The following is a 10116-nucleotide window of genomic DNA, read 5'->3' on the forward strand; positions in this document are numbered from 1 at the left end:
TTTCAACTTGACCAAAAAAAAAAAACCCAAGCGATTATCATTCTTTAATTTTATAACAGGAGTTTCTTTTTAAGAATGAAATATGGTCATTTATCTGCCCCATTATCCATAAAGAGTGGAATATTTCTTGGATAAATTTGGTTTCAAAACTGTATTTGTATTCAATATAAAACAGTGAGAGAAAAAATAATATTAATTTGATCACAGGTTAAAAAATATACTGACATGTAATTATTTCTCTGCAATTTTCTCACTTAATAATAATTGAAATACTTATCAGGCAAAGATTCCCATCTTGTGTTGGAAACATGCATTACATCTTGAGCTGTACAGTTGTGCTCCATCCAAGCAGAAAGCTAACAGCACAGGAAAATGAACACATATGACAGGTGTTTTTTGTTTTTTTCATGCAAAGCTTGTGATCATTTTTTAATTTTTTTTTTCTAACTATATAAAACCATCCCCTGAAATATGGCACTCTTTTTTTGTTTGAATGAATGATTGAAAAAAGAATTGCTCTACACATGAAAATAGATTACGCTGGAAATGTGGATTTGTATAACAAGGATATTAGTATGACAGAAAACAGAAACAATGTCAAAATTAAACACTTGATCCAAGAGCTGTGACCAACGTTGTCATTAAGCACAAAACATTACTGAAAATGTTGAAGTACATACAGCAACTGATGGAACACTTAATTCTGAAAATATAATTCACTTGCTTGTCATATATATATTCCAAGTGTTCAAAAAGGGATAAAAAGAACATAATTTAACATATTTTCAAGTAATCTTAAACTTCCTTATGTCCTATGTATCTGTAATAACAGTAGTTCCTAGAGTAAAATACATGGCATTCATATGTAGGTCTGATTCTAGATCTGTACTCAGGAAGAAATTTCATCCAAGAGATGGAATAATGGGGAAAGCAATCTTTATCTTTCTTTTTAACTAATCTGTTAAGCTTTAGGCTCAATTATGAGCTTTGAGATGTAAGGACTGTATTGACTGCTTATCTGACATTACAGTGCATGCAGGGCTGGGAGCACAATTGAAAAGGAAAGCTTTGCACCTATTCCTGCAGAGAAATTGAAAAGTAAGTGACAATGGGCAACTAATTGTATGGCCTCTATCGGAGGGGATGACAATATCGTGCAAACGGACTGAGAGATGAAAAAAGATGCAGGATCAGACCAAATCCAACCCGCAATCCTGAGGGACAGCATGAATCTGAATCACAGGTTAGAGACCACCAACAGTTGCAAAGTGGCACTAAATTAATCATCCTGTGACTCTGCCCTGCATTATGCTGGCAAAGGCATGACATTAAAGAGAAGCTGAGCAAGAGTGTCAGATTGTGTATCCTGCACAGTCACTCACTGAGGCTGGAAGTCACTTATGATCTGTGCAACCATCAGTTTACACTTCTAACACCATCATGTCACTTTTACCAGCATAATTGGGCTTTAAAGTTTGATTCCAGGTACCAATAATTGCTCTGTCTTGGTCTGGGTCCATGCCACTTATTTGTGGCATTTTATATCATGATGGTGGAAAAAAACTTTAAGATAACAGCTCAGAGAGAGAGAGAGAGAGAGAGAGAGAGAGAGAGAGAGAGGAATTGACCCTCATTGTGTCCATGGAAGATCTGGAAGAAGAAAACAGCAAGACATAGTGACCCACAAACCAGTAAATAAGTCCAGTTCAGAAGGCTTTCTTCTCCAGATGGTCCAGAATGGCCTGGATCCTCTGTACAGCCTCCTTTCGGGCTTGCCGGACATTCTCCTGTCCCTGAGTCTCCACGGAGTCCAGCACCAGCAGCTCTTTGGTCAGCAGTTCCTCCAGACAACGATAACTCTTGTCTGTCTTTTTGCCAACAAACTCATCAACATCCTCCTGAAGCAGTGGCATTCTGGCCATGACCTGTTGGACCTTAGCTAGACCGGGGTTATCGCTCAGGGGATGAGGTCCAGCATGGCCTGGAGCTGGAGCTTGTACTGGGGCCGAGGGCGGGGGGTCACCTTGCGAAGGATTAGGCTCACCTCTCCCGGTTTTGTTGTACATTTGGGGAGGTGAACTTATTTCAGCAGGTTTTCCATTTGGGGGATTCAGGGATGGGGTTGGCCTTGGTTTGGGTCCCACTTGTGGAGCACGTTGGTGCTGTTGCTCCTACAGCAACATAAAACAAAATATTGTTAATATATTTCATAATTCTTAACTCAATACTATACAACCGTACTATTTTAAAATTTTATTGACTTGATCAAATAATCTATAATTATACTCGGGTGAAACCTGACATTTTGTTTTTTGAGATCCAATTCTCCAAATGTGGTTTCATAAAGTCACATCAGTGTAATGCTGTTATACTAAATGTCTGAGCATTCAGAATTTAAATTCCCAGGAATAATGTTGAAAAGTTGTTGTTGTTTTGTTCATTTTCCTATTATCTGTACGATAATACTGATCAAGACACGTGTGACAATCAAGTTTTTTTAGTTTTAAAGTGCATCAACTTCTGACATAATAATAATTTGAGTGTTTTATTCCGTCTTATTTAAGCCTCTCTTTCAAATTTGATTCATTGAAGAATCATAAAACCCATTTTGAAATATAGTGGATGCAGACTCATACCTTGGGTTGGTAAGGTGGAGGAGCGCCACTTCCAGTTCCTGGCCATGCTGGAGGATGTGGTGGGCGGACAGGATTTCCGTAGTGGTTTTGTGGAGGCTGCTGACCTGCCTGCCATTGCTGCTGTGGGGGGGCATACGCACCAGAGTGCGCCCAAGCATCGGCCTGAGGGTTTGTGTGGAGAGGCTGGCCAGTGGGGTATGGGGGGTTTGAAGTCATTGCATGACCACCTTCACTGTAGTGAGGGTACGCCCCTGGAGGATATCCAGGACCCTGGGAGTAGAGGCAAGACAGACATATGCATTATTTCCAAAAAGACTTTGTTTCTTTTGGGTGTGAAAAGATTCATAATTCAGAGAAGGAAAAAAAAAAAATGTTTTATTACTTATATCACTCTGCATTTATGTGTATATTATGCTCAAAGAGAATCAATAGTCATGCTAATGTGTGTGTTTTAAATGGACTCACCCCTTGACAGTGTGGACCAGGATAGTGATGATGTTGGTGCTGAGAGTGTGGCTGCCCAGACGTCCCGCTGCTCTGCTCCGCAGGACAGACCTGGTTAGGGTAAGTACCTGGGGCCTGTCTCTGAGCGTCGGCACAGTAGAAAGGGTTGGATGGGTGGAATCCACTTGCTGGATATTGACTCTGCGCTGGGCTGTAGACACCATGACCATTTGGATAACCTGCCGGCATTACCTACACGGAAAGCACAACAGGGTCTGAGTTACCACTGTCTGAGTGTAAATGTATCGTGGTGACGTAACCGTTCCGACAAAGCCGCTGACTGTTGGGAAAATGTGAGGGAAAGGTGAAAGCACTTAAGAGACTTAGGGATAATGAGTAGATCTACTGCTACTGCACACCATCAGATTTAGAGGGCCAGGTTATGGTGCATCATGAAACTATACCTGTGGATTGTACTGGGGTTGAACATCTGAACCAGAGGGGTAGGAATTTGCATAGTGTCCCGTGGAATGAGACTGTGGGTACCAGTAGTGTGAGGGGTAGCCTGGGTACTGAGAAGCGTCCTGTGAACACAACATATAAACACAGGAGAGTTATTTTTCCAGAGAATATCTCTGTCCTTGAGTTGCAGGAATATACTATTCAAATGATGAAACCTCATGCTTTTAACATCAACGCCTAGCAACTGAGTAAACAGTGTCAATAACCAATCCACTCAGCACAGAGCAGACCCACACTGTAGAGCTAGCCTAAAGCAGGCCACGTTGAACATTTGAGGACAGTCATACTTAAACATGCACCATGTGACACAGCCGCAGTACCCGCTAACCTAACCATTAGTAGTGTCGTCACGTCCAGATAAACGTGACAAAGTCGGGCGACAGCTGAACAAGTAGTATAGCCGGATATGTTACATAATGAGCAGCTAGCTCCGTTAGCCGTCCAGCTAGCATTGGGCAGCGCTGTGCCGTAAAGCAGGCTGCCTTGGTAACGACGTTCTATTTTTTTTTTTTTTTTTTTTTTTTTTTTTTTTTAAAGCTCAGAGACAATGGGGGAGACGCTGCGGGTTTGTCTAACCACTGCTTACCATGGCGTTGTTCCAGCTCCCGCTAGTATTTTCCGAGTTGCCAGTCGAGGGCCAGCCTGATTTCTGCATTTGATTATGATGCATCAGCTAATCTGTAGTCTTCCTGTTATCCGCCATTGTGAAAGACAAACCTTTAACGAGACTAGCGTTACTTTTCTCAGCCGTAGGTTGGTCCTTACTGTCAACAGCGACGCTGCCGTCTCTGCAGAAGTAGTGATTGTCTGGAATCAGGAAACGATGGACTGGCACCGAGCTCGGGCAGTCCCGTCCTGTGGCTTTAATGAAGGGCCCGGGTAAAAGTGAAGAGCTCTCACTCCGCCACTTTTTTTAGGGATCGTTGTTGTGAATCGTTGTGGTACCTGGACCGTGACACCCACTGCTACTTAGATTATTATTATTATTAGTCACATTACTATCCCTATTTCATAATTATAATTCTACTATAATAATTACTGCTGTTATTATAAGAAGTCTTAATTTTTTTTTGTTCCTTCAATACTCTGCTTACTACTCTTTAGTAAAATTACTTCCATTTATGTTGATTTATTTTGGCTGGATGATTATGGAGAAACTCGAGTTGTGTTTTAGGAAAGGAAACTTCTTTGTAGCAGATTGTATTTGCCAGGCCTGGGAGAGAAGGCAGAATGTTTTGTTTAAGATTGAGCGATGAAGCAACCGGTTGTTTTGTAATCTACTACCCTGAGCCTTCCTCGTAGCACTTATTGTATTCGTATCAGTTCGTTGCACTTATTGTATTCATATTAGTTTATTGCACTTATCCTATTCGTATTAGTTTGTAGCACTTATTGTATTCGTATTAGTTTGTAGCACTTATTGTATTCGTATTAGTCTGTTGCAATTACTGTTTTCGTAGTAATTTGCTTCTGCACTATACTTTTGCTCTGGTTTATGCTTTTAGATGCTTGTTTAAGAAAGGAGATGCACTTATGACTTCTGGTGACTAGTAGTTCTCTTGAATACCTATGTTGAATACACTTATTGTTAGTCACTTTGGATAAAAGCGTCTGCTAAATGACTGTAATGTAATGTAAATGTAATGTAATCAAATGTGACTTGATGAGATGTGGATCCACTGCAGCTGTATTGTTGGTGTCTTGTAAACCCATGAGGGTTGGACACGTTCTGTGCATGACACGGAAAAAAAAATATCTATCTATCTATCTATCTATCTATCTATCTATCTATCTATCTATCTATCTATCTATCTATCTATCTATCTATCTATCTATCTATCTATCTATCTATCTATCTATTATATGAATCATTTATGTCATATACATTGAATGTGTTGTATCTCTGTTATGCTGTTCATTCTGTACACATGACATCTATTGCATTCTGTCCATCCTGGGAGAAGGATCCCTCCTCTGTTGCTCTCCCAGAGGTTTCTTCCTTTTTTCTCTCCCTGTTAAAGGTTTTTTTTATAGGAGTTTTTCCTGTGCCGATGTGAGGGAAGGACAGAGGATGTCGCATGTGCACAGATTGTAAAGCCCTCTGAGGCAAATTTGCAATTTGTGATTCTGGGCTATACAAAATATACTGAATTGAATAGGGCACCACGAACCTCATACAATAAGATAATCCTTTATTAGTCCCGCAGCGGGGAAATTTACAGGATTACAGCAGCATAGAGGATAGTGCATCAAGAGACATAGTAAAAAAACCAAGATCAAAAATAAGTATTATAAATAAGCAAATGAGCAATAAAAAAACTGTAAAAAACAGTAAAGAATCCACAGTAACTGAAATATTATATATACAGACAGAAACTACTATAACTATTGCATGCACAGTGTTTGTATTTGTATTGCAGAGGTTTTTAGTGTCATGTGGTCTACTGGGAGCAGAGCTGGTTGTGCAACCTGACAGCAGCAGGAAGGGGCATTTTACTCGTGCTGCATAAAGATATAAGATTATGCAGAAAGTCGTCTATCTCCTTTTTCTAGGTCTACTTGTGTTTGTATGAAAGATTAAAAAAAAAAAAAAAAGTAAATGTGGGTAATTGTATGGCTACACAAGCGAAGGTGTAGAATTGCTCCGAAGTTGTCACTGTCTATTATATACGATCTTTGGTGTCGACCGTGTGTCAGCTGACGCTTTTAGCCAATAGGGAACACTTCAATAAATATCCTATTTATTTTAATACTAACATATATTTTAATCTTCAAAAAATATATATTTGGTGTCATATTTATTTAAATATGTTTTCTTAAAGCACCGGTCCTAAAAAAGATAATGAATCGACATCCAATTGGGCAGCAGCGCCCAAAGGGTTAAGCAGCTACAGGAAGTTTATCCCGGGCGTGTATAAAGACACTTCCTGTACTCCACTTGAAAGAAACATATTTTGAAACATTCATGGCTTGATGTTGCATTAAGATACACGAAGCAGATTGAATAACCAGCCCAAGATGAACTACGTACCGGGGACAGCAAGTCTCATTGACGACATCGACAGTAAGTGGGATGCGGTCCTTTGCAGAGAGGGAGAGAGAGAGTTTACTGAAGAATCGTTAAAGATGTGGCATCGTGTCTGATACAAACTGGATCATCCGTGACCTTTTCATGTTGTAATTAAACATGCATGTGCTGGTTGTATCTTGCAGAGAAGCACCTGGTGTTGCTCCGAGATGGCAGAACACTGATCGGTTACCTCAGAAGCATTGATCAGTTTGGTATATCTCATTTAATTATCTACCACTAACACAAGTTTTTCAGCTATTTCCATAGAGGCTACATTCAAATGTCCACGTGATTCCCACTAACTGGTGTTTTTAATTTACATTTTTAAGATGGTATTGTTTCTAAATAACCTTGCACTTTATTCGCTTAACCTGTTTTCTTTTGTGCCCCGCAGCCAATTTAGTTTTTCATCAAACAGTTGAGCGCATCCACGTTGGGAAGAAATTTGGTGACATCCCCAGAGGAATATTCATTGTGAGAGGAGAGAATGTGGTGCTGCTTGGAGAGATAGTAAGTGGGAGTATGCTCGTTGTATTTGTGTGTGTTTGGTTTGTAGCTGAAATGATATGAACTGGGATTCAACAACTTTCAATTTGACTGAGTCAAATTTGTGTCATACACACATAACATTAAATGTAGAAAAGGGTGTTGGAGGGAAGATTGATGTGTCCAAGGATCCAAACGAGTTTTTATGGAAACAACAGGTGAACATAATGTTTATGAACCCGGCCTATTAACCCAAGCTAACGTTTATATTTTCATCTATCTGGGCGGTCAGTCACTAGGTTACAAACTAAGTAAATACAACAGCTTGGATGCTGTAACAAATCTGCCCTTTTTTTGTTTTTTGAAGTGTGACGGGATGAAGGTCGTTTATTATGCAACAGCTTGTTTTGTAAACAATGATGCAGACTAAGCTGTGTTGGTAGATGGAAAATGGGATGGTGAGATGTGGTTTATGCAGCCTCCTACATGGCCAGTTAAAACTTTGATTAATCCATCTACCATGTTGATTTACCGTAAAATGCTGTAAAATAAACAAAACAATAAGCATCTTAAGATATCTGAAACCTACAGCAAAAAGCTCAGCTACTTAAACTTCTGATTCAGAACATTAAAGAACAGTTTAAGAGACTGAAACACATATACTATTAGAGTTTAGTCATCATTTTGCATCTCTAATGTGTGTGATTTTGTGCAGTGACACGTTAAACACATTACAGGCACATTGCAGTGACGGTATAGGAGCCTCTAGGCCTGCACACAGCTCAAACATGACTTGTGAACCCAGACTCTGTATCTTGCTCCATAAATATGTGTCATATATTCAGTCACAAATCTGCATTTTTGACAGCAGCACAGCCTCTACAGCTGCAGAGGATGTACAGCATGCAGAGAGTATAGCAGTTCATGTAATCCACAAACAATAGATGCAGGGAGGTTATGGCCATTATAGCTCGTGTTTTTGGGGTACCATTTTTATTTTGAATATACACTATTGTCAAGGTCAGTGCTGCACATCTTTTCTGGTAGCCAGATAATTACACTGATTATCTATTTCAGTTTAATTTTGTTAGTCATGTATCACTCATTATTAATTTATTTATGTTTTTAATTGCTGGAAAGAAAAGGAGTTATGAGTGGAGATTGAGTCTGCATGCAGGCTTGGTTTGTGGTTGAGTACTGATGCATTTACAGATATAGTGTCTTTTCATATATTGTCTTTTCAGATGTTGGCCTGTCTGGTGAGATATTGTATGATAACACTTGGTTAACAGTGGCAATTCCAAATCAGCAGAAAAATATTTACATACTGGATGTTAAAGATTCCTGTGCTAAGCTTTATTCTGAGGTTGTTATGGGAGGAAAGAGTGAACAGTTTGCTGATGTACATAGTGTGTGATTGGTTTGTCACAAGTCTGGTGACAGATAAAAAAAACACTGTTACTGTCTCTGTAGGATGTGGATAAGCCCTGCGACACAGTCCTGCAGCAGGTCTCCATTGAGGAGATTCTGGAGGAGCAACGATTGCAGCAGCAAGCCAAACAGGAGACGGAGAAAGTCAAAATGCTGGCCCTGAAGGACCGAGGCCTTTCCATCCCTAAAGCTGATAACTTGGATGAATACTGACCTTGATTCCATGAGCCTCTTTCTCAGTTTGTATCAGACTGATAAGTTTTAAGTTGAGTCTGAGAGTTTTTGTTTTTACAAGGCTGCGTCATGCTTGGCCTGTATACTGTAGTGTACTGTATGAATTTCATTTGAATTATTTGGAGGGGAAAAAAATGTGATGCTGCTCTCATTTGTGCAGATCCTTACAGCAAAATGAAAGAATCATGTGTTTATGTAAGATCACTCTGTCTGCAATTTAGCAATTATTTTACAGCAGCACTTTCTATTTTGTCAGTGATATGTCGAGCCTTTTTATTTGGAGATATGTGGGCCTGCTATTGACAAAAACTACATGCTATGCTCCAATAAAGAGTTTAGTTTTTCATTATGGAAGGCGAGCTTGGAGAAATTTGTGTCATCGTATCATCTGACCATGTTACCCATTCGGTTTTGTTCAATTTGATGCATTATCAAAGGCTGAAATACAGTTTTTGGGGACCCTTGCAGCCAGTGCCCTACTGGTCCTGTGTGATGGCGTCACAATGCAAACATGCAGACCACGTCGCACACTGCAATGTGACATCCAACCTACACAGACTTTGATTCAAATGTGAGACCTATGCATTTGTTATGCCACAGAGGAAAGGGCATTATTCATTTGAGTAATTCAATGTAGACAGGAGTCATATCAGTGCATCAGACTACTGCGTGTGTTCTGTCCATCCCATCTGCCATCATCAGTCAATAACAAGCCTGTCAATCGTTTGGATTGATACAGTGAGTGAATATAAAACAGCCGCTTGTCAGTCAGTTTAATTTTGCTTCTGTAGGTCCTTTACAGTGGCTGCAACTGCAGACAGATAGGGGCTATTCAGGCCCACCAGGTGTTATGAAATGTTTAAGATGAGTTATCGTTGTACCGTGTGAATTAGCATTCTACCGAGATTCAATGCATGTTTGAGTCTTGTTTTTCTTACACGGAACTCTGTAAAGCAGCCTGCATGCACAGAAAATGAAACGTTTCCAGAAAAATGTCAAGCTGTATGTAGTTAAAGTATAAATAGCGCGCACCCTTTCACGTAAATGTTCTTTAATTACTGGAGGCGTTACATGCATTATTAAGGAGGGCAAATAGTGAACAGTGTAAACATGTGAGGGACAAAAAGTATCTTTATGCCCCGCCACTGACTAATCTTTAGGATTTAAATACGGATTAAGAATTGTCTAAACAGTTCTGAGCAAACTACCCTCAATGTTCAAGATTTGTTATTAATTACATGAGAATTTCTCACCCATTTCTGTTTTTATTGAGTAATAATCTACAGTCTTTGG

The 10116-nt window shown here is 39.7% G+C and overlaps 2 protein-coding genes across 2 annotated transcripts; one reads left to right on the plus strand and one right to left on the minus strand.

The window, feature by feature from the left end:
• Window positions 1-35: 35 nt before the first annotated feature.
• On the minus strand, window positions 36-4465 carry bag4 (BCL2 associated athanogene 4). Its single transcript, XM_054611191.1, has 5 exons — window positions 4189-4465; window positions 3545-3664; window positions 3102-3332; window positions 2637-2906; window positions 36-2171 (listed from the first exon to the last, which is right to left on the minus strand). The coding sequence occupies exons 1-5, from the start codon at window positions 4270-4272 to the stop codon at window positions 1707-1709; spliced, it is 1170 nt and encodes a 389-aa protein (XP_054467166.1). The 5' UTR covers window positions 4273-4465; the 3' UTR covers window positions 36-1706.
• Window positions 4466-6522: 2057 nt separating this feature from the next.
• lsm1 (LSM1, U6 small nuclear RNA associated) lies at window positions 6523-9204 on the plus strand. The gene is made up of 4 exons (XM_054611484.1): window positions 6523-6666; window positions 6816-6884; window positions 7067-7182; window positions 8632-9204. Exons 1-4 carry the CDS (start codon window positions 6621-6623, stop codon window positions 8800-8802), a joined length of 402 nt encoding a protein of 133 aa, XP_054467459.1. The 5' UTR covers window positions 6523-6620; the 3' UTR covers window positions 8803-9204.
• Window positions 9205-10116: the final 912 nt, after the last annotated feature.

Source organism: Anoplopoma fimbria, chromosome 13 (genome assembly GCF_027596085.1).
Source record: "Anoplopoma fimbria isolate UVic2021 breed Golden Eagle Sablefish chromosome 13, Afim_UVic_2022, whole genome shotgun sequence".
Lineage (NCBI taxonomy): Eukaryota > Metazoa > Chordata > Actinopteri > Perciformes > Anoplopomatidae > Anoplopoma > Anoplopoma fimbria.